This window comes from Camelus ferus, chromosome 12 (genome assembly GCF_009834535.1).
Source record: "Camelus ferus isolate YT-003-E chromosome 12, BCGSAC_Cfer_1.0, whole genome shotgun sequence".
Taxonomy (NCBI): Eukaryota; Metazoa; Chordata; class Mammalia; order Artiodactyla; family Camelidae; genus Camelus; species Camelus ferus.
The window spans coordinates 26,011,772-26,037,461 of record NC_045707.1 but is presented as its reverse complement, the minus strand read 5'-3'; the positions used below and the strand labels follow the sequence as shown (position 1 = coordinate 26,037,461).

The following is a 25,690-nucleotide window of genomic DNA, read 5'->3' as shown; positions in this document are numbered from 1 at the left end:
CCAAATTCTATATCCTGTCCTCACCCAACCCATTAAAAGCCAAGCTTCTTGGTTGTGACTAGGCAAATAATTTCTTTAACTTCAGAAAATTGATGATGAAAGTGTAAGAGACACAAAAAAATGCATTAAAGTTACATATACAGTCACAATGGAGAGTGGGGTTTGTCAATATAATCAATAATCACATAAAATTAAGACACAAATATGTTGAAGATGGATACATGATTACCTCAGTTGTATGTTTTCATTAATTTCTGTTATTTATATCTGTTTCTACATATTATATTTTTTGGATTTAATTTTCTGCACTTTTTCTGATTTCTTGAGCTGGTACCTACAGTCATTGATTTTTGTTTTTGTTTTTTCTAATACAAAAATTTAAAGCCAAATTCCCTCCAAGCACAATCTAACTTTATTCTTCCAATTTTGATATTTCATGTTTTTATCATAACTTAGCTTAAAATATCTTCTAATTTCCATTGTGATTTTTCTCTCTGATACATAGATTACTTAGAAGGGAATTTTCTTAATTTCCAAAAACATGAAATTTTTTTAGTTTTTTTCTTATTAATATCTAACTGAATTTCAGTATATTCAGAGAGAACATACTGTATATAATTTTAAACCTTATCAATGTTTTCACCTTTTATTTGGTAGTGTAGCATTGATCAGATTTTATAAGCACTCCATTTGTCTTTGAAATAGTACATACAGGCATACCTCATTTAATTATTACACTTCACTTTATTGCACTTTGCAGATAACATTTTTACAAACTGAAGGTTTGTGTTAACCCTGCATTGAGCAAGTTTATCAGTGCCATTTTTCTAATAGCATTTGTTCATTTCATGTCTCTGTGTCCCACTTTGGTAATTCTTGCAATATTTCAAACTTTCTCAGTAGTTTTTCTATCATTATGTTTGTTTTGGTTATCTGTGATCAGTGATCTTTTATGTTACTACTATTATTCGCTGAAGGTTCAGATGATGATTAGCATATTTTAGCAATAAAGGATTTCCTAACCAAGGTATGTGCATTGTTATTTTAGGTATAATGCTAATGCTATTGCACACTTAATAGACTAGTATAAACATAACCTTTATATGCACTGAGAAACTAAAAAACTTGTATCAACTCACTTTAGTGCAGTATTTGCTCTGTTGTGGTGGTCTGGAACCAAACCTGCAGTATCTCCGAGGTACGCCTGTATTCTGGAGTTGTTGGGTGTAAGTTTATGTATGTCAGTTAGGCCACAGTTAATCATGGTATTCATATTTCCACATCAGTACTGGCTTTCTGGTCTGTTTCTTCATTTATGGAGAGGATATGTTAAAAAACACCTGGTTTGATTGAAGATATGTCTCTTTCTCCTTAAAAAATAGTTCTATAGTACTGTGTTTTTATATTCTCAGTCAGTGTTATTTACTGCACACATATATAGTTGTTCTATCTTTCTGGTCAGTTGAACATATTATAAAGTGACCTTTTTACCTTTAAGTTTCCTTTATCTTTTTTTTTGTTTGTTTTCAGTCTGATATCAATGTAACTACATCAGCTTCCATTTGGTTCGTGTTTCTATGGTTCATATTTTACTGTCAGCCTTTTTTATTGTTATATTTTAGATGAATTGTTTTGTAAACGACATATTTTTGCTTTTCTTTTTTCCCCCAGTTTTTAAACTAATGCATTTATTCCATCTACATTAATGAAATTTTGATGTAATTGTGTTTAAATTTACCATGTTTTGAACTAGTTTCTATATGTCCTGCCTGTTTGGTTTTGTTTTCTTTCCTCTTCATAGCTTTTTTGAATTAATTTGACTGAGTATTGCTTATTATTCAATTTTCTGTCCACTTAGTTATTTATATAAACTTTTAATGTTCTCTCATTGATCATACTGAAGATTATATTTTAATCCCTCCTAGTTTAATAAATTAGTACTTTTACTATTTCTTTAGGTAGTTATAGGGACACTGGAATAACTCCATTTCTGTTTACTTGTTTCTGATTCATATTTTACTTTTATTATGAGTCTTTGCTCTTTTTCAGTTCTCTTAAAAATAGTATCTTAAACCATTGGTTTTAAAATTTTTTTCTTTAAATTTCAGCATAGAAAACTAAATTCCCTTTATAAACTGCTGTAGCTGTATCCCACAATTTTTATGTTTTCATAATCATTTAGTTAAGATATTTTCTCATTTTATTTGTGATTTCTTCTTTGATTCATGGGTTATATAGAAGTAAGGTGTTTAATTTCTGTTTGTTTTAAACTAGCTTTTATTATTAACATTTACTGTCACAATCATTGTTATTACTGATTTTTACTCACATTACATTGTTGTCAGAGACTATTCTATATCATTTCAGTTTTTTTAAACTTATCAAGACTTGTTTTACGGTCAGCATATGGTCTTTATTGGTGAATGTTTTATGTACACTTGAAAAGGATGTGTGTTAAAGTGTTGTTGGATGTGATACTTTTTGATAACAATTAAGGCAAGGTCGGTTACAGTGTTGTTTAAGATTTCTGTATCATTAATGCTTTTCTGTATAATTGTTCTGTGGTTTCTTAAGAGATAAATGTTGAAACTATCAGCTATAATTATGAATGTTTATATTGCCTTTCAGTTCTGTCAGTTTTTACTTCATGTATTTTGAACCTTTATTATTAGTTGCATGTACATTTAAGGTTATTATATTTTCTTGATGGTTTAGCTTTTTTTAATCATTATGAAATATTCCACCTGACTTCTGGTAATATTCTTGTCCTGAAGTCTCTTGTCTGATGTTATTTATCTACACCAGCTTTTTCATGATTTATGTTTTCATCATTTATCTTTTTTCATTGCTACGCTTTTCATCTATAGTTTTATATATAATGTTTCTTATAGATGGCTGGGTTTTGTCTTAGTTATGTGTCATGTTTCCTACTTTCTTTATATATCTAGTACTTTTTTAAATTAGATGTTGGTATTGGGACTATTGGCATTATTTAGTGTTTGGATTTTTCTGTCTTTGAAAAATGCTGACAGTTGTTCTGGCATGCTGTTAATTGATACATGGATGATTGTTTTTAAGCTTTGTTTTGAGCAATACAGATCAGTCTTTACTCTAGGAAGAGCTTATCCCTATTCCTAAAGTTGGCCTTTTTTTTTTTGTATTTGAATTAGCTAGGTATATAGTGAGTTTTCCCTATTTTAAGAATTGTTCAGTTACAGCTGCTTGGTAGTTGTTTTTTCACTTTTTTCCTTGGCATTTTGGAGTTTGTGCACACGTGTAGCTTAATACTTAGCGTTCAATTTGAGGCATCCCTCTGCAGATTCATTGAGCCCTTTGTCTTCATTACTCCTTCTTTCTTGCAAATTTTCTCTCAGATTGTGTGTTGGCCTTGCTGAACTCTGATCAGTCCTTTCAGTTTAGCAATCACTATGATCTCTTTGGTTTGTTGTCTCTGTGTCATTGTCTACTAGAGTGTCCGTGTAAAGATATGGGGCAATCGTTGGGCTTGACTCCTATCCTTCAGTGATTACAGTTTCGTGTTGCTTATTGTCTAATCCCTGAGAAACTTTTTATGCATATTGGTTTATGATAGGATGACTATTCAGTACCAGTTACTCCATTATGGCCTGTGCAAAATTTTCTTACAAGTGTTTTTCATAGATTTTAATTTTACCTGTATTTTTACCCATAAAACTTTTTTAGTATTTTATATATGCGCTAGTTATTTTGACTTAAATCACATCTACCTTTTCATGCTTTTTTTTGTTTTTTGAGTGTAGGTTTGTAGATTGTGAGTTTGTTCACTTTGCGTTTGCATTTGTCAGAAAATGTTTTTATTTCACCTTCATTCTTGAAGAGCACTTTCACTTTGTAAATATTCTAGTTTGGCAAGTGTATTTTTCCATCACTGAAAATATTGTATTGTCTTCTGACTTCCATGATTTCTTTTACAAAGTCTCCTGTAATTTTAGTTGTTTTTCTCAAGGTTATCTGTCCCTTTTTTTGCCTTTGCATTTAAGATTTTTCTTTGTCTTTGCTTTTCAGAAATTGTATTATGATTCTCCTATTTTTATTTTTTTTATTTATCTTTTCTTGGAGTTTGGAGTGCCTCTTAAATCTGTTGTTTGGTGTCTATTAGTTGATTTAGAAAATTCTCTGCCCTTTCTCTTCAAATATTATTTCTGCTTATTCTTTCTCTCCACCTCTGGAACTCCAGTTATTTTTATGTTAGAACTTTTCACCATATGTGTCTTGAATGCTTTTATTCTGTTCATCCTTTTGTGTCTTTATGCTTCCAACTTGGTATATTCTTCTGCTGTCTTTTCCAATCACTGATTCTTTCTTGAGTTGTATCTAGTGATTTATTGAGCATAAACACTATTTCTAGATATTCTATTAGCTGTAAAGTGATCTGAAAATATCTGTGATTCATATTGGTAACAGTGTCAGAGGTACTGCTAATTGTACTGTGGTTTGCTTTCTAACATTCAGAGTTGAAGAAAATGGTAAGGAAATGCTAAATCTTAGTAAGAGGTTAATGAACATAAAGATGTCATTTTCCCCCCCTCATTCCAACTTCACAGATGCCCTGATTTCTTTCACAGACCTTTCAGGGATCTGTGGACCCCAGGCCCAAATGATACCTTATTTTATAAGTACTTTATAAACCGTAGAAAATCAAGCATTGTGTCAAAGAATTAAGTACATAGAATATAATGATATCTACCTGAACTAAAAATAAGTAAAATATTATAGTTTTACAGCATGTGTGACTATTTTCAAAGTAATAGACTGGTTGTTTCATATTGTCAGAATTAAATGTAATAATTTCTGTTTACAGTTCTGGAAAGACATTGTTGATGATAATGAAGTACGTGACCTCATTTCTGACAGAAATAAGTCTCATGGTAAGTCAGTGAGAAAATATTTTCAATAACTTTGAAATATCAATAATAATAAATGAAATATCGATTTAAGTAAAAAATTTTTTTCTGTTGTAGAAGGTACATCAGGAGAATGGATCTGGGAATCTTTATTTCATCCACCTCGAAAGCTGGGCATTAATGATATTGAAGGACAACGGGTACTTCAGATTGCAGTGATTTTGCGAAATCTTTCGTTTGAGGAGGGCAATGTTAAGCTCTTGGCAGCTAATCGTACCTGTCTTCGTTTCCTATTACTTTCTGCACATAGTCATTTTATTTCTCTAAGGCAATTAGGCCTTGATACATTAGGAAATATTGCAGCTGAGGTAAGCATGCGACAGTAGCTTAAAACAGTTTTTATAGTTAGCAATAATATTTACCTTAAAATTTTGGGATGTGGTGGGAAGGGTGTAACCCGGTGGTAGAATACAGTGCTTAGCATGCACGAGGTCCTAGGTTCAATCCCCAGTACCTCGATTACAAAACAATAATAATAATAATAACAATAACAGTAATAAACAAATAAACATAATTATCTCCCCCAAAACAAAATAAAACAAAAAAAAAGAAAAAAATTCTTATTTAAATTTTAGGATGTGGGATGATTATATTTACCGTAATTATAGAATACTAAATGCCTGCATACAGTTTTAGCCTGAAGTGGTATTACACACTTTTGTGGAAAATAAGAAATATTTGAAATGATGCTCCAGATTTAGTGATTGCTGTTATCACAGTAATTATATTTTTAAAGTTATGCAACATTTTTCTGTTCATTTTTATTAAATTTGAAATACGTAACTCTGAAGGAAGCCTACCTCAACAATAGTATCCTTTCTTTTTTCCAGCTTTTATTGGACCCTGTTGATTTCAAAACTACTCATCTGATGTTTCATACTGTTACGAAATGCCTAATGTCAAGGGATAGATTTTTAAAGATGAGGGGTAAGCGCTAACTTAAGTTTCTTATTGTCTAAAGTATGCAAGGTTTTTTTTTTTTTTTTTAATCATCTTTTAAAAGACAAATACATGTTTGTGTGTGTATGTTTTTCAGGCATGGAAATTTTGGGAAATCTTTGCAAAGCAGAAGATAACGGGGTTTTGATTTGTGAATACGTCGATCAGGACTCATACAGAGAGATCATCTGTCATCTCACTCTACCTGATGTGCTGCTCGTAATCTCAACACTTGAGGTGCTATATATGCTCACAGAAATGGGAGACGTGGCTTGCACAAAAATTGCAAAAGTAGAAAAGAGCATAGGTAAGACTAAACCAAAGAAACGTTGAAGTTATTTTCTTTATTGAGGAAAAAATATTTAATGTGATGCCGTAAAAAAAAAAAATCACAATTTGTATTTGCAGTTCACCGTTTATTTTGAGGAACACCCTTTCAGACACACTGGTTTGTGTTATTCTTTCTGCCTGATTTAGATATGCAAGAAACTTCTATCATGTGTAGAGAATAGGGTGTATGTGACTGTCAGTAATCCTTATTTCTTCTCTTTATTTCTTTTACTATATATTCAATTTGAAATCAGCAGACTGCTATATCTGACTCTCTGGGGAGCAGGACTGTCTGTTCCAAGTGGTCAGCTGCTGCTATTAAGCAAGTGAAGCTGAGTGAAACAAGCTTCCTTCTGTTCCTAGAAGTGCTTGTAGTGGTACCATCCTTAAAATCAGCGACCTCACCTTCTTAGTGTGTTGTCAGTTTTAAACACACTTACTAACGCATGTCATGTTAACATTTTACTCAGTGAGTCAAATGATTTCTTTCTTTGGTATAAATACTAAAATCAGAGTTAATAAAGATTTGGCTTGAAAAGTATTATTACTGAGAAATTAAGATGTCACTTCCCTATCAGTGGTTCCTAAATCTGGCTACACATCAGAATCACTTGGGAAGTTTTTTTAAAATGAAGATACCTAACATCCACTCCAGAGCTTCTAAATCAGTCTTCAGAGATTGAGCCTAAAAATCTTTTTCAAAGATCCACAGATAATTCTGATGTACAGTGATTCACAGACTGGTGTTTGAGAAGCAGTATTCCATACAGCATGTGTTTTTAAGCCATGTCATTGTTTTACAGTATTATTGACTAATAACCATTGGTTTTTAATTTATTTTAGATATGTTAGTGTGTCTGGTTTCTATGGATATTCAGATGTTTGGCCCTGATGCACTGGCTGCAGTAAAACTCGTCGAACATCCAAGTTCCAGTCATCAAGTTTTATCTGAAATTAGGCCACAAGCTGTAGAGCAAGTCCAAACCCAGACCCATGTAGCATCTGCCCCAGGTCAGTGCTTTTATTTAATCTTTTTCAGTGTGGTTGCTGGTATGTCAGACTTAATACTAAAGATAAATTTAAATATGCAGTGCAGGGAACTGATATTCTTCAAAAGAAATAGGCTAAATGAGAACTTGAGTATGTACTTTAACTTATTAGATATTATACATTCCAGGAGAGCAGCATCAAGGTGAGCACAGAGGAGGAAAAGTATAAGAGAGAAATGAGGTTGAGAAGGATATAGAGTAGTGTGAGGTATTAGATATTCACAGTGGTGAGAGCATTAAGTGCCCCAGTGGGCTTCTGGTTTGTGAGTTTGGTCTTTGAGAATTGATAGACCAGGAATAGGTTAATCATACATTACCTTCTACTTCTCTCAGCTGGTCATCAGAATACAGAAGTGTCATACTCGCGTTATTCCTCAGTCTTGGATCAAACGCCGCAGAATCAGAGCTTAGGATCAGACGTGTGTATGTCCACAAACACCAGTGCAGCACGTGTACCTGCACTTGTGCATTCTTCCTAGGATCCCCTGGGTCAGTTCTGTTTAACCCAAACATCTTTAATTAGAATTCAGACCTGTCTAATAAACAGCATTCTCTTCAGCCCTTGGCCTTCTTTGTCCTGCCTTGTTATGAGTTATGATTTTTATACATTAGTACTCTCAGTCTTTTTGTGCTCCACCTTCATTTGTCCTAACGTAAACAAGTCATCTTTCACCTCACCTGCTCTCTCACCATTCCCAAGACATTCCTTTTTCCTTGGAATTTTTGGGGGTTTTTTTGTTTGTTTGTTTGGTTTGGTTTTTAATGGAGGATGCTCACTTTCTCAGTTGATCTTAAGACTTAACAGTTACCATGGAAGGTGTGTATCATGAATTTCTTCAAATTCTTACCCATTCCTTACAAACTTATTAGCATCAGAACTTATTCTCCTTCAGCTTCCCCTTGTCTCAGGAAGAGCTATTAACTACTTCTGAATCTGTGCTCTGTATATCAGTCTTTCCCAACTCCTCATTCCTATATCTTAAACCTCGCTTTCTTCACCTACTTCTTCCTTTTCAGCCTAGGAGTACATTCAGATCTTTCTCAACCTCTCCCACTACCCTAAAGCAAAAATCTCATTATCCTTAATCTTCAACTACCACATCTGTTTAATCACCCAGTCTTGTTGAGTCTTCCCAAATACCCTGGCCTCTTCAGTTGCTAGTACTTATGACACAGTTCGGACTCTCTCCAGCTGTCTTGTTCTTCTCTCATTTAATCATGGTGCCTGTCTCTCTTCTACTTTAACTCATAGTATCAAAATTATATACTCTATTTATACAAAGTATGTAATATGTATCACATATTTCACAATTTCCACTATGTCCTTCTGCAGTATATGATAGAATTGGATCATATGTGCATCTCACTTACTTGAATTCAACCAACAGAACTGAGCAAGTAATAGAAAGCATCAAAACGTAGGTAATTTTGACTGCTGATCTATTCAGTGAGCTTTCGTTTACAGGCAGTAGGTGTTAAAGAGCCAGTATTTATTGAGGAATCAACGATCAGAATATTAGTAGTTTCTCAACCTTGAAAAAGAAATAAAACAGTTCATATTGCCAGTTAAGTGAGGGGAGGGGTATGTTCTTATCCTCAAAGAAAAAAACAGAAGATTAAATTAATTGAGGGCCATAGAGAAACTATTCAACAAAGAGTGGAATTAATAAATTATCAGTGATAGACTGAACAATAATGGGCCATTTGAAGAATATTCAAAAGTAATTTTGATGAGAACTGTTTTTTGCCTTATTGCTGACCTGTGAGCTTAACAAATGAACCCACCCTCCAACCTAAGATTTGGTCCTCATTCTTCAAATGGACAGAATTAAATATTGCAAGTTGTGGCTTGCTTGCGTATACAGTAATTCATTGATGGAGGTTTGAATAGGCCTCTTAGGACCTAATAAAAGAGTTCATTTTTGAGCTGGTGAGCACTTTATTACTTGCTCATCGTGAATGACAACTTTGAATTGTTTGGTAAGTTATGATTTATAGTTTGGCCTTTTCCTCCCATAGTTTGTTTAATACTGTTTTCAAATGGAGTGGTCATCTTCAAACTTTTTGCACGTTTTCCCTCATCACTATAAAAACTTACATAACCTTCTACCCATTTTTAGGTTGCCAACTAAATTTTTTCATCATAATTTAAATAGTGGTAAATAATATGTTTTTGTGTATATTAAATTGATACCTTAAAATAAAAGTTACAACATCTGTATCCAGTGGTACCTTGATACTTAGCATCATCCATTTAAAACAATTACATAAACTCTTAATATTAGAAATTTTATACTGTCCCTCTTTTTCCTTAAATTCACATCGTCACCCTATAGGTGCTTATGTAGACATTTCAATTTAAAATTTTTTAAACATTAGTAAATACAATACAGTAGTAAACAATAGTAAATATATTACTAATTTTTATAAATAATTATTCAATAAAAAGTTAAGTTATTGGAAGTGCATCTCTTAATGAGATGGGCAAGACTTTTTTCCCATTCTCTGGAAAGTATTACTCTAGTGTGTCTGAATGAATATTTTTATTGCCCGAATAAAATTCCTGTTCAGCATTAGTTTTACCTGTTTTTCCTTTTTATAGATTTAAGTTGGAAATATAGTTCACATCAAGAAATAGATAAGGATAGAATTTATAATTCTTTGAACTTCCCCCAAGTTATCTAAAAATTATTAAAATTATATTTAATGATCTTCTGACAACTTGAGCTCTTGTTTGATTTGGTTGAAATCAGATAATTAACAATACTTGACTTGCAAAAGTATTTGTTGTCCAGTCATTAGCTATGTTTATTTTTAGGTTTATTGAAAATATATCAAAAAGATATTAAGATATGACTGTAAATTGTACTTGCTACTCTTAGTTAGATGCACTTTGTTTAACCTGATATATTCAGGGAGTGGTTCTCAAACTTTCGGGTGCATCAGAGTCGCCCAATGGGCTTAAATACTGATTTCTAGGCTCCATACCCTGAGTTTCTGATTCAGGTGGACCTGAGAATTTTCATTTCTGACAAGTTCCCATGAGATGCTGATGCTGCAGGTCAGGAGACTGTACTTTGAAGATCATGGGGTTAGGAAAATTTAGTTCAAGACCAATACTGTGTTTTTTTGATAAAGTGCTTTTTAGTGTACGCATGAATACATCTTTGTCAAAACTGGCCCTGCAGATTTACCTCATTCGATTATGGAAAATGTCTGCCACATAAACTAATAGACAAAGTTAGTCTTTTTTTTTTAATAGTTTTTTTTTTTTAATTGAAGTACAGTCAGTTACCATGTGTCAATTTCTGGTGTACAGCACAATGTCCCAGAAAGTCTTTATTATCAAAAGTATCTTGCCTCACTTTCTGTTATTCAGAAAAAGTCCAGCTTTATTTTTCAAACCAATAAAATGTCAATTTGTGTTCCCGGGACACCTACCTTATTTCAGAATTCTAAAACAGTTAAACTTGACTTGAGTTTGTCATGTGAATGAAATAAGATGCCACCGCCTTCAGTGTTTCTTTAAAATATTCTCTGTGCTTTGCTTACACAAGATTCTGCCTCAAAAGTCATGCACTCCTTTACAGTAGTTGAGGGATAAAGCAAGGAAGGACATTAAGCAAAACTTGTCATCCCTTTATAATATATCTGAATTCAGAACACACCAAAGGGCCACAATACCCAATTTCTAATGCCCAACATTGCCCTTAACAATAATACATAAAAAGCTGGGATAGACAGGAAGCCCTACCCTTAATACCTTGATTAAAAGAGGGTTTGTGGACACTAATGTTTCTACTTCTCCCTTTGGTGTTGCAGAGGTTTTCATGCCACCAGCGTCATCATAGCTAACATTTATGTAGTGCTTACTATGTGCCAGGCATTGTTTTAAGTGACTTACATATAAACTCCTCTAGTCCTCATAATGATCTGTGAGGTCAGTGTACTGTTACTTCTCCCCATCTTATAGACAGAGAGGTTAAGTAATTTGCCCATGGTTACACAGCTAGTGAGTGGTGAAACTCTAGAGCGAGCCTCTGACTCCAGGGTCATGCATTTAATCATACCTTACAGTGCTCTAAAGGATTACTGAGAGTTAAGGCTTTCTATTCCAAAATGAGAGAAGAGCAGTTATCAAAGAGGTTGTATTCTCAGGCAAAGCAGTTTTAGGAGGGAATAGATACAAAAGTTGAGTATCTGGAAATAGATCCCCTTTAAAGTATAAATGGCTTTCTACCCTTTGGAATGGCTCCAGGTATCCTGAGGATGATGCTTCTCAGTGTGTAGCCACTTTTACAGTAATTATGCATTTCCAGTTTGTATTCTTAATTTAATTGTGGCTGCATCCTTCTTTATGCATTATTTATAAAGGTTCTCATAATTTCAACATAGTTTCTAATGCATCATGCAGTTGGTTGGTAATTGACTGAGATTTCAGTCTGCGTAAGGTGTACTGTCACAGAACAGTTGATGAAGAAAAGGGGAGACGACTTCTAGGTTAGGATAGGTTTAGGCCCTAGAAAGATATTTTCTGTAATAGTGTCATCAGGTTAGGAGGAGAAAAAAGACAGGCTGGGGTTGCACAAGGAAAATAATTTCGGTTCTAATTGTTACGTTCTGCTAAAAATCAGGATATCACAATATAGCCTCTGAAATGTGACACATCTGGATTCAAACTCAGCACTCCTAAAAGAAGGCTTTCCAGCTGCACCCAGCTCTGCCATCTGCACCCTGTGTTCCTTTGTGAACTTAATCTCTGAGCTTTAATTTTTTCATTTGCAGAATAGAGATAATTAAATTTAGATTTACATATAATATTAAAACAAATCATGTAAATGTAAATGGCTTAATAAAGAGTAAATGTTTATTACGTGGCTGGTTGCTATTAGCTGTATCTTGGTGGAAGCCTGGGGGCCTCATCAGACAGAGATCAAAATTGCTTCAGATTATTCAGATTGGGCTGTGTTGTGGGGCTCATCTAGTTCTAATAATTTAGAAATGCATTTGTTTTGTTTGAGGGTTCTGAGAAGTTTTGCTAAAGTGTCACCTGAAAAAAAGTAGGTACATTTTCTAAGTTTAAAAACTATAAATTAATGATTCTGATTTAGTCATGAAACAGTATAACTCTTAATTTTATCTATGAATGTGTAATATTCATATTTTATTATAAACTTATGAATAAGTTATATAAACTTATCATAATATGACTAAGTTTATATTATCTCATATTTTTCATGTTTTCATTAGTTCTTTTGTATGTAACATAAAAGTTACCTATTTGTTTATCATATGCAGAAGTTTTATATATACCACTTATAAAGTTCATGTTAATCTTTTAAATCAAAAGTGAAGTTATTTCTGATGCAATCTGCATCAGTAACTAAACTGAGAGAGGCTTATTTACTGATGTGTTGTGCTGTGTGACCCTGGGCTAGTTATTTTAATCACTTTGAGTCTCAGTTTTCTTATCTATACTAACCTCACAGAAGAATTAAGAAAGATAATATATATAAAGTATTTAACTCAGTGTCTGACAAATGGAATACATAAGAGTTTATATTAGTGAAATAATTCATATTATTGTTATTATCTGAATGATTGTGAAATTAAAAAGATAGTTCTTATAAAACATCTAAGGCAGTGCCTGGTATAAGATGTGCTCCATTATGAGTTTCTTTCTCAAATTTGTCTATTTTCATTATGTTTCTTCCCCCTTTTAAAAGGTATTCTTTGTGAATATTAATTGGTTCAGTATTCATGAACTAAATATGGCATATAGTGACTACGTTTTAAAAAATGATGTAGCTAATGTATTTTTTTCTTTAGCTTCCAGAGCAGTTGTAGCACAGCATGTTGCTCCACCTCCAGGAATAGTGGAAATAGATAGTGAGAAGTTTGCTTGTCAGTGGTAAGTGGTTTATTTCTATTAAGGCTTTATCCTTGGGCAGAATGAAGCAAAAGAGGAAAGGAAATGTATTTTAGCAGTCATCCAGAATGTTTTATTCTGTATTTCTTTTTAGTTAGAGCAGGATATCATTTATACAAAGAAAGGACAATGTAAAATCACTTCACCTGTGTTTTGAAATAATTTGAAAGAAAAATATTCATCAGAATCTTCAGAATTAAATTAGTGTTTGACTAGAGTTTCATTAAACTACACCACTTCTTTTCAAGTAAAATTTACGCTAGACTTATCTTTGACTTTGTAGAAAATAAGGTTTGTCAGATTGTAGAATTTGTTTTTCTTAAATTAATGTTTTATTAAAAAAGTTAAACTGACTTAAAATAAAACCAGATTTTTCATTAAGTGTCTCTTCTTTTTCATCAGAAGCAAGACTTCTCATTCATTGCTAGTTAATTTTCCCTTTTTATGAGTAGTAAGGGGAAACTAATCAAGTGATAGAACGGCCAGTATGTCTACATGGACATAATTAACTTGAAAATGGTATTTTCTTGAGAAGACTGAGTAGTTACATCTCAGCCACTTTCTGAAAAAGATAAAAATAGACTTGGTTAGATTTCATTTTGTCATGGTTCGTTGCCTCTACTACATTGTTTATGAATTTCAACTTAAATTCTTTATGAGTTTAACAGACTGAAATATAAAGTCACTTTTGGTGATGTACTACTTTAAAAAATTTCTTTCCTTCTCTTTCCCTTCTCCCCCATTCTCTAACATTATTTTTCTCCCATTCCATGCTTCTGTCACTCTGTGTTCCATATTTTTGGTGCTTTTGTATCTATGTTCTTATGACAATTTTCTTTAGATATTTTCACTTTGCTTAAACCAGGTTTATGATTTTAAATATCTCTACTTGCTTTTTTTTCATGTTCTCTATTGTTACACCTTGACCCTTTACTTGATGAATCTCTTCCAATAATATTTGGAAATATTTATTTTCTACATTGAAACAAAAAAGTTTTTTGTATCTGGCCTTTTTGAAAACTCAGTACTCAAAGGGTTTTGACAGTTGGAAAACGTATGTACCACATCCACTGTAAAATGTGTATGTTAGGTATAGACTTGGTCTTATAAATCCCAATTGCACATTTCTGCCAGTTCTGAGCGGGAAGAGGAGAGAAGCATTTTACAATTATTTTATCGTAATTATCGTTTGATTCGGTTAATAAGAAACAGCTGTAAGTTGGCCTGTTATGTAGATGGTGAGTCCTAGAAAGAGTCCTACAAGGATAACAAGGCCTCCGTTCCTAACTTACAGATGGACATCGCTGTACAACAAAGACAGATTGAAGTTTAACTTAGTCTGTAATGGATTAGGAATGGAAGTCTCTAAAGTAGGGGGAGGGGGAGTGTGCAGCGCGGGAGGTGTTGTTTTGGGGATTAGTTAAAAGCTTTGGGAGAGGTTTTTTCTGAAGAAGCTTGATCTAAGAGTCAACAGAAGTTTAACTTAAGTTCAAGTTTTCCTTTGTTTTTCGTATCACCGATAACTCATAATTGGGAACTTCTGTTATTTTTTGATTATTATGAAACAGGAACCTGTATTCACTGAATAAAATTATTTATTGTAGAATATTTGTTGCCAGCAGACCAACCCTGCTCTTGCTGGGATGTAAATACACCCCAGTTTTTACATTTGTCGATGATGTTATTTTAAATACTAAAATCAGTATGATTAAGTAGTTAACCTCTTTTTGTTTGATTTAGTCTATCTAAAACCTGGCATGTATTTTTTGCTAATAACATATGAGATAGTGAAATTTGATTAATAGACATTATTGGTTTATAACACGTTGCTTTCACATAGTTTTAGTGTAAATAAATATGGACTCTCCTATAGTTTATTGCATAATGCCATTTATTTTTCTCCTCTTTTAGGCTAAATGCTCATTTTGAAGTAAACCCAGATTGTTCTGTCTCTCGAGCAGAAATGTATTCCGAGTACCTATCAACTTGCAGTAAATTAGCTCGTGGTGGAATCCTAACATCAACTGGATTTTATAAATGTCTTAGGTAGTATTTACAGTTCTTAACTTTAAGTAAGATTAATTTATGTCTCTTACAACACCCCTTGCTCTTTAGAGAAAATGCCACCTATCTATCTACCTATCTAGTTTTAAATATTTCCACTACTTGAAATTTTGTTTCGGTTACATTGTAATGTAGTGAAAGTTTAAATACAAAGGTATTTTGGAAATCACATCTGGTGTTTGTGTTTGCACATTATGAGGTTTATCAAAGAAAGAAAAGGAAGAAATTAAGTTTACCATTTTTCTACCTACTTTTATGTGTTAAAGACATGACTTGCCCTTTTTAACCTTGAGTAGTGTGTGAAGACTTTTTGGCTTTTTACAAAGTTCATAAAATAGACATTGCCTGGATGCAGCCTTTTTGTTAATTATATATAAAGGAGAGTTGTTTAAAACCCAATAATATTAATAAATAATAATTTTTAAAATTAGAGAATTGTCCTTTTATGTTTGATCCCTCACTTCCCAGCCTTGCAGAGCATAACTGTGTGAATCACTCTGGTTCATCCATAAGTAGCCCTGAATATACTGCTGCTGTGTATGTAAACATTGTTAGGAGTGTTTTTGTTAATGTGCTAGTTAACCAAATTGAGTCTGCGTTTACTTTACAGAACGGTCTTTCCAAATCACACAGTGAAGAGAGTGGAGGATTCCGGTAACAACGGGCAGGCGCACATTCACGTAGTGGGAGTAAAGCGGAGGGCGATCCCACTTCCCGTTCAGATGTACTATCAGCAACAGCCAGTTTCTACTCCTGTTGTTCGTGTTGATTCTGTTCCTGATGTATCTCCAAGTCCTTCACCTGCAGGTATTAATTTTTAATTTGTGTTTTAAATGTTACTGACTTAATAAACTTAATGAAGATGTATCTCATATACATTTAAGATGTATAACGTTTCCTTGTTTTTCAGTAACTCTTGTTCTGTTATTTTATCATATTCATATGATGCAAACTTGCTAGTTGCTTAAAACGATTTTCTTTTGACTTAGGTAAAATAATTCCTACATTGGAGCTTTTCAGTCATTTAATTATGAATTTTGACTTTTCCCCATATTTTCAGGAATCCCTCATGGACCACAAACTGTAGGAAACCATTTTCAGAGGACTCCTGTTACCAACCAGTCTTCAAGTTTGACTGCAACACAAATGTCTTTTCCAGTGCAAGGTGTTCATACCGTGGCACAGACTGTTTCAAGAATTCCACCAAATCCTTCAGTTCATACCCACCAGCAGCAGAATGCTCCAGTGACTGTCATTCAGAATAAAGCTCCAGTTCCTTGTGAAGTCGTTAAGGCTACAGTAATCCAGAATTCTATACCCCAGACAGCAGTTCCTGTTACTATTGCTGTGGGAGGAGGAGCTGCCCAGAGTTCTGTGGTTCCGAATCACAGCACAGGGCCACAGCCTGTTACAGTTGTAAATTCCCAGACATTGCTTCACCATCCACCTGTGATTCCACAGCAGTCTCCATTGCACACAGTGGTTCCGGGACAGATACCTTCTGGCACTCCTGTCACGGTAATTCAGCAGGCTGTCCCGCAGAGTCACATATTTGGCAGAGTACAGAACTTACCAGCATGTACTTCTACAGTTTCACAGGGTCAACAGTTAATCACCACGTCACCCCAACCTGTGCAGACTTCATCTCAGCAGACATCGGCTGGTAGTCAGCCACAGGACACCGTTATCATAGCACCCCCGCAGTACGTAACGACTTCTGCATCCAACATTGTCTCGGCAACTTCAGTGCAGAATTTTCAGGTAGCTACAGGACAAATGGTTACCATTGCTGGTGTCCCAAGTCCACAGCCCTCAAGGGTAGGATTTCAGAACATTGCACCAAAACCTCTCCCTTCTCAGCAAGTGTCATCCACTGTGGTACAACAGCCTATCCAACAGCCACAGCAGCCTGCCCAGCAAAGTGTAGTGATTGTAAGCCAGCCAGCTCAACAAGGTCAGACTTACGCACCAGCCATTCACCAGATTGTCCTTGCTAACCCAGCAGCTCTTCCAGCTGGTCAGGCAGTTCAGCTAACTGGACAACCAAACATAACTCCATCTTCCTCACCATCACCTGTCCCAGCTACTAATAACCAAGTTCCTACTGCCATGTCCTCTTCTTGCACCCCTCAGTCACAGGGACCACCCCCTACTGTCAGCCAGATGCTGTCTGTGAAAAGGCAGCAACAGCAGCAGCACTCACCAGCACCCCCACCGCAGCAGGTGCAAGTACAAGTGCAGCAGCCACAAGTGCAGGTGCAGGTGCAGCCACAGCAGGCGAATGCGGGGGTTGGCCAGCCTGCTTCTGGTGAGTCAAGTCTAATAAAACAGCTGCTGCTTCCAAAGCGTGGTCCTTCCACTCCAGGTGGTAAGCTTATTCTCCCAGCTCCACAGATTCCTCCCCCTAATAATGCCAGAGCTCCTAGCCCTCAGGTGGTATACCAGGTGGCCAACAATCAAGCAGCAGGTTTTGGAGTGCAGGGACAAACTCCAGCTCAGCAGCTACTGGTTGGGCAGCAAAATGTTCAGTTGGTCCAAAGTGCAATGCCACCCACAGGGGGAGTGCAAACCGTGCCCATCTCGAACTTACAAATATTGCCAGGCCCACTGATCTCAAATAGCCCAGCAACCATTTTCCAAGGGACTTCTGGCAACCAGGTAACCATAACAGTTGTGCCAAATACAAGTTTTGCAACTGCAACTGTGAGTCAGGGAAATGCAACTCAGCTCATTGCTCCAGCAGGAATCACCATGAGCGGGACCCAGGCGGGAGTTGGACTTCAGGTGCAAACGCTTCCAGCCACTCAAGCATCTCCAGCTGGACAATCATCTTGTACTACTGCTACCCCCCCATTCAAAGGTGATAAAATAATCTGCCAAAAGGAGGAGGAAGCAAAAGAAGCAACAGGTTTACACGTTCATGAACGTAAAATTGAAGTCATGGAGAACCCGTCCTGCCGACGAGGAGCCACGAACACCAGCAATGGGGATACAAAGGAAAATGAAATGCAAGTGGGAAGTCTTCTAAATGGGAGAAAGTACAATGACTCAAGTCTACCTCCTTCAAACTCAGGGAAAATTCAAAGTGAGGCTAATAATCAGTGCTCACTAATCAGTAATGGGCCATCATTAGAATTGGGTGAGAATGGAGCGTCTGGAAAACAGAACTCAGAACAAATGGACATGCAGGATATTAAAAGTGATTTGAAAAAACCTCTAGTTAACGGAATCTGTGATTTTGATAAAGGAGATGGTTCTCACTTAAGCAAAAACATTCCAAATCACAAAACTTCCAACCATGTAGGAAATGGTGAGATATCTCCAGTGGAGCCACAAGGGACTTTAGATGCCACTCAGCAAGATACTGCCAAAGGTGATCAGCTAGAGAGAATTTCTAACGGACCTATATTAACTTTGGGTGGCTCGCCATCTGTGAGCAGTACACAGGAGGCTCCAAACGTGGCAGCACAGTCGTTCAGTGGTACTGATTTGCCTAACGGACCTCTAGCTTCAAGTTTGAATTCAGATGTGCCTCAGCAACGCCCAAGTGTAGTTGTCTCACCACATTCTACAACCTCTGTTATACAGGGGCATCAAATCATAGCTGTTCCCCACTCAGGATCAAGAGTGTCCCATCCTCCTGCCCTGTCATCTGACATTCGGTCCACAAATGGCACAGCAGAATGCAAAACTGTAAAGCGGCCAGCAGAGGATAACGATAGGGAAACAGTCACAGGAATTCCAAATAAAGTAGGAGTTAGAATCGTTACAATCAGTGACCCCAACAATGCTGGCTGCAGTGCAACAATGGTTGCCGTGCCAGCCGGAGCCGATCCCAGCACGGTAGCTAAAGTAGCAATAGAAAGTGCTGTGCAGCAGAAGCAGCAGCATCCGCCGCCCTACGTACAGAGTGCGGTCCCGCAGGTGAGTCCTCCTCCTCTCACGTTCCTCTTGCCAGAATCCTGATCTGTCACTCTGGTTTCCAGGGGAAATGCACTGTTCTCCCGTGTCTCACCTTGAAGCGTTAGCTGTGTCAGCTCATCAGTGTCCTCATGCTGCCGTGCTCTTATATTTTTTTCCGTTTTTCGTAATACTAAACAATTTTCAATTGTTAACTTTAGCACATGTTTAAAGAATCTATTTTGTAGACCCAAGTTAGAGAAGCTCTTGTAATCTAACATCTTTTGGAGAATTTAAAAAATGTAACTTAGTCTCCTTTTGGTGTGGGGGTAGGAAGAGGTTTGCTAAGAGTACTCCAGAGGGGAATTTCTGTATTTAATTTTGACATGAGTGTTTTTTTTGTGACTCTTTCCACAGTACTTTTGTTTAAAAAAAAAAAAAAAGTGACTCCCATAAGAATCTTATCAAGTGTGTTCTTGTTAAATTTATGTATTGAATTAGTTGCCTTTATTCATTAAAAAGGTTTATTTCTCATAATTTCAATTTGTTTCAGCTCTTGTGATACTTTAAATTTTGTCTCTTACTCCTTTGGTCTACTTTGTTGCTCCTATTCCCTTTTTAATGTCTACTGTCCCATCTCTGCATGGCTTAGTAAATACAGTGTTCTCTAGGATCAGTGCTACTGACTAAATTAAGGGTCCAGTCAGCCTGTAAAGACTTCAAGGACAATCTTGTGTGCTATTTCCTGGATTATGACTTCTTCATTCTCTTTTTCCTGATTACTGCGTGGCCAGAACTTTGTGTGTGTTGCCAGCTCTGCTGCCTCTCTTCTGGCTTGGGCTTTTTCTCTGTACTTGCGATGATGACAGCAGATCTATGGCCATTGTTGTATTGGGACCAAATCTAGACAGCAGGGGAGGGTGGGGGAGCAAAATGAAAGATGGAAACAAAGAATTGCTTGCTTCAGAACACTTCATCCTCTAATATGTATCTTTCTTCATGTGAATGGATAAAGCAGGACAGTGCTGCTCTGGGGGCGTAATGAGATCTTTAATTCATGTGTTAGTAGTGCTTAGATTTGTTTCAGGGCCCCTAAATACGTTGAGTGTCCTTCAGTGGGTATTATATACAAGGCAGTAGTTAATATGGAGTTTTGGTAGAACATACTTTTTTACTCAATCTTCTTCTGCAAGTTGAGTTTTTCACTTATTTAAGCAAACTAAAAAAATTGTAATAGTGCAACCTCTAACATATAATAAGCATTCAACACATTGAGTTTTATTTTTTTTTATATTTAATAATTTACCAGTTCATCTTGATTATGTTGACTTGACTCTTTTTTCGCCTCTTAGGCTCCTTTATAATCCTAAAGAGTTATAATAGAACAAGCCAAATTAGAGGAAAAACTCCATTACTGTGGAATTGTTGAATCAACCCTCATTTTTTTGTCCTTAATCTTCCAGTGTGGTTATATTCAATAATGATACCTAAATAACAAAAAAATGAACAGTATTACTCACCAAGAGTAGGACCTGTATTAGGAACTTAGCACTAAAGGGTTTTCTCATTTGATCCTCTAAGCATCTGTTAGGTAAAAATTGTAGTGACTGTTTTAGACATGAGGCCTCAAGGTGCTAAATAACTCACCCAAGGTTACCAACTAACATGAAGTGGTGCCAAGACTGAAACCTGGGTGTGTGTCTGAAACCAAAACTCAGGCTTTTTACCCATTTCTCCACTATTCTAAAAGATTCCTTTGTAAAGTTCTCAATATCCCTTTTATAACAAACATATTATTTTAACTACTAGAATATAAGATGTGAGTACCACCAAATGATAATTTTAGGATATTAATGCTAAAACTTAACACATTGGACATATATCCATCTAATTCAAGCCATAAAATTAATGTCTTTTATTCATAATCTGAAAAAAATGTATTAAATTTTTATGTATTCTCCCCAAGAATGTAGTTTATTTCAAATAGCTACATTCTTAACATTGTTAATCAACTATACATCAGTATAAATAAATAGCCACATTCTTTATTCCTAAAATTCATATTTGGTTGGCATGTAGAAATTTTAAACTTTGTAAAGAAAAAGAGACATAACATGCATGGTGTCTACAAGAGTGAGAAACAGAAAGACCAGGATTCATATGTGTAGCTCTCAGCACAGTGCCTGCTTCACAGTCTGGCACTCAGTAATGGTGCAAGCGTATTTTATCTTCACGAATAGGATAAAGTACCCACAAAGGCTAAAGAATTATCAGTGATTCAAGATGGCATCCCAAGTCTCCTTTGAAGGCCAGGCTGTCGTGCCTCTTTAAGAGCCTGCTAATAAAAAAACATTTCCACTGTTGCCCAGATTCTTTCCATTTCTTTATGTACTCTCACAGTTGCATTTTTAGACCTTGGTTTGACACTATTTTATTCACTATTTGAATTGGTACCTTAAAAGGACAGATGAAATAGAGGAACTTAAATGTGATAAATGTGATTTTTCAGCCATACCTTACTATTTCCACCATTTCAAGGGGTCTGGACGTTAAGGAGGCACTTTTAACCCAAGAAGGGACTTTGAGACTTGCAAAACGCGCAGGGCTAGAAAGACTGCAGGGAAGTGTCCCTGCTGAAAATGGCCGACAAATAATCCTTTCTGATACCGTTGTTATTTAATCTTTCTTTTCTCAGTTTTGTTCTTTCTGACTCCCATTAATCAGCTGTATTAATTTCATTATAGAAAAAATACCAACAACAAATAAAGGAGAAAATATATGAAAGTAAATGATATAACCATAGATTTTGTATATAAGTAGTATTTAGCTGGGTAGTTTATATAAATACAAAGTAAATTGTACTTCAAGGCAGCATTTCTTTATTCCAGGCTGCTTATTTCCAATGTTACATTTGCAAGGTAAAGTGCAACAATATGGATACTGTTTCCTGCAGCCCTACTCCTTTCCACTCTTCATTAATTGGTATCTGCTGGAGCCATAAAGCCAGATTAGCATATAAAAGAATAAAAATGAATTAAAAATGGAAGAAAATTAGTTACAAATACTTACCTAAAGACTTGTCTTTTTCAGGAACATATAAAACACATGCTGAATATGTTAATCCCGTGATTTGATGCCGTGCCAAATTCTTGTATGTAAAAATAGTTAACTTAAGGATGTACCTACTTAAGGCATTTTAGAGATGCTGCTCGTCAGTTCCCTGTCCTTCCCACACAAGTCATTTCTCATATGGTGCTGTCTAGCACTGGATATTGGCATATTCCTGGTCCCTTTCTTTCTTTGATAGAGTTTAAGGTTACTCAACCCATCAGAAAGCATTTCTGTATCCTCAAGAGGGCGGCATTTGGCCATAGGCATAGACAATCATTTTAGCAAGAGACACAAGAATGTCATTTTAATTTTTTTTTAAGGAATATTACTGCTTATGGAAAAGAATTTGAAAAAAATATACGTATATGTGTGTGTATGTATTTATATGTATCACTGACTCGCTTTGCTGTATACCTGAAACTAACATTGTAAATTAACTACACTATTAGATTTATAGACTTGTACTAGTACAGTGTAAAAATTAAAAAAGGCATTGCCACTAAACATAATTTTTTTATACATTTCAATGTTTTCTTACAAAACAGGCTTGGTATGTATTGATTATCTGAATTTATACTTAATGAAAGGAAAACACTTGATAGTTTGAGAAAATGAGGGAGTATTAGAGCAGAAAGAGTTTTAGATATTATCTTGTCCAAAACCCTCATTTTTAAGAGTTGAAGTAATCTTCCCACACACAGAAAGATCTCATTTCTGATGATTTCTATTATTGTATTAATTCTGTTCTCTAAAGATCTATACTATATCTAGACTGAGTTAGTCTCTTTTACATCATTTAGAGTAAATCTAATTCTTGTTCCTATAAGCACTTAAAAGTGTCTTTCCTTCCTCTCTCCTTACTTATCTCTTCTTTAGAGTATATTTTCTTAATTCTTTCAGTTAGACCTTAGGTGTCATATTGTCTGGTCTGTTCATCATTCTGTTTGTCTCAACCAATTCCATTTACTAAGTAGCTTTCAAAATGTGTAGCTAGATTTGAACACAGTATTTCATTACTAAGTAAGGAATTTATTTTGAGAAGAATAAATTATGACTGTAGTTTTTCTAACACAAATTGAATGCTAAAATTTTAGTCTCATTCTAAGGCTTTTAAAGCTTAATATTAATAAGAAAGTAAGCATTAAAGAACTTAAGATATTGAGTTCTAGATCAGAAAATGTTATCCATATAATTAGAATTTTTAGCTGTAATTTACTCTTAAAAAAATAATAAAGGAAGGCAAGATTATAACTTCTTAATTTTAACAAAAAATATCTTTGCCAAAAACAAAACTGCTACATTAACATTTTTAGATAATTTTACATTACAAAAGGAATCACATTCATTCTTTGGGTAATTTTACCTTTTTGGTCACACAGTACTGGAGATGTCCTATAAAATGAAAAATTAGTTCTTTCTCAATAGAGTAAGGAATATACCTCAAAAGTGATCATTCCAAAAAAAACATGACTTTGAGACCTACTTTTACATTGATATTTGAGTTAGAGTTATGGCTAATGATGGGGCAGTTCACAGTACACAATAATGTTAAGAAAAAGTAAAATTTTATATCCTTAAAGAAATATATTTTGCATCTCATGTAGAAAACCTAGTTCTTAAAACATAATTTATGTGGTACTTGGAAAAACATGCAATACAATACAAGCAACCTATTTAAAAAGTAGCTTTGTTGAAAGAAATGTGTATCTTTTTAATATAGGAGGAAACCTAAAAATATTAACTCCTATGATCAAAGAAAATATGTCTTGGAATTTCTCACTTGATACATTCTATAAGTACTTTAATTCTTTTTGTTTCATTGATATATTTAGCTCTATTTAATTTTTTTGTTGTCATTTGTTTACTTTTTACTGTGAAAAATTTTAAATATACACAAAGGTAGAGCCAGTAAGCCTCCGTGTCTCCAAGACCTAGCTTTAAATATCACCATTTTGCCTTTTTAGTTTCATCTATTCTCCATCATTATTTTTTCCTGAAGTACTGAAGTAAATCCCAAATATTACTTTGTTTCACCAGTGAATACCTTAGTGTATATTTATATATGTAAATATATATATATATCCATAATATCAAGTCACACCTGACAAAAGTAGTAGTTTCTTAATATTATCTGACACCCAGTTCATGCTCAGTGTTCCCTAATTTTCTTTAAAAATGTGGTTTTTAAACAGTTTGTTCGAATTAGGATCCACAAGTTTTCTACACATTGCATTTGGTTAATATATCTTTTATTCACTTTTAATTTAACAGCTTGGATTAACTTCAGTCATCCTTGCCACATCCCTCATTAATCATTAACAATTGGGGTTAAAATACCCTATGATTCCTTGTTACTAAATTTTCTGTGTGACACAACTAAGAGTTTCACGATGAAGGAAAAAATAGGATAGAACTTTGTACTTATACAGAAATAAGCTTAATTTACAAATATGTGACAAGATAGTCAATAAAATACTTCAAGTAAATGGTACTGGTGTAGGGAACCAGAAAGTTCATTCTGAGGGAATTCGATAGCTCTGACAAATTTACCCATTAATTAAAATTCTAGGATTGTATTTATAACTGTCACTTTTCAATATTTGTATTTGGCTCAAACTGATCCTCTTGGTTACTCCTACTTACTAGAATTTCCTGGATTTTTAGTGCAATATTTTCATTTCAAGGAAACGATTTGACTAATTTTTTGGTAAATAGATTGGTTCTAATGTTATCTTCCCTTCCTTTCTCTCTGACCCTCTTTTTTCCCCACCCCACAGCCCCACTTCTGCTTTCTCACTGTTAGTCTTCATGGCTTTGAGAATTCGCAGGTGAATGATTGTCAGATCCATGTTTCCAGCTTTAATTTTTATTGAGGATAATTGTGCTTATTGATCTGAAACTGTTCCCAAAGTGAACTCATCATCTTTCCTCCAAAAATATGGTTTCCCTCTAGACTTCTCTGTTAGCATAAGTAATAGTAGTAACAGTTACCACTTAGCGAGAATCTTGAGCTAGGCTCTTCATGTATAGGTTCTCTAGTCTTCTCACCGTCCCAGAGGTTAGATTTTATTACTTAACATCTTACAGATGAGGGAGTTGAGGATCAGAGAGGTTAAGTAGGTTGCCCAGGGTCACATAGCTAGTTAAAAGGCAGATTGAAATTTTAAGTAAGTCCATATCCCATCCATGATGCCTGTACTGCCCTAAAATGCATGTTTTTCATGCATGGATGTGTTTTCTTACAAATATTATAAAATCATAGGACTGGGACCCTGTTATAGAAACAACTTCAGTCACATTCCAAAGTAGATTTTTTTTCTTGGAGCTTAGAACTCAAAGTTCTTATGAGTTCACATTTCTGAAAACTTTTTCTTTTAGCATTTTATTTTCTTTCTTTTTTCATTTTTATGCTATTGCCTTACATT

At 34.8% G+C, this 25,690-nt stretch overlaps 1 protein-coding gene across 1 annotated transcript in view; it reads left to right on the top strand.

Annotated features, from left to right (window-relative positions):
* The window catches only part of ARID2 (AT-rich interaction domain 2), a 136,897-nt gene that overhangs the window by 80,308 nt on the left and 30,899 nt on the right, over nt 1-25,690 (top strand). The window contains exons 7-15 of the mRNA XM_032493261.1: nt 4,841-4,907; nt 5,001-5,251; nt 5,774-5,870; nt 5,980-6,189; nt 7,056-7,223; nt 13,091-13,172; nt 15,102-15,236; nt 15,865-16,061; nt 16,315-19,178. Of these exons, the coding sequence (XP_032349152.1) occupies nt 4,841-4,907; nt 5,001-5,251; nt 5,774-5,870; nt 5,980-6,189; nt 7,056-7,223; nt 13,091-13,172; nt 15,102-15,236; nt 15,865-16,061; nt 16,315-19,178 (4,071 nt within the window). The remainder of the gene's footprint in view (nt 1-4,840; nt 4,908-5,000; nt 5,252-5,773; nt 5,871-5,979; nt 6,190-7,055; nt 7,224-13,090; nt 13,173-15,101; nt 15,237-15,864; nt 16,062-16,314; nt 19,179-25,690) is intronic.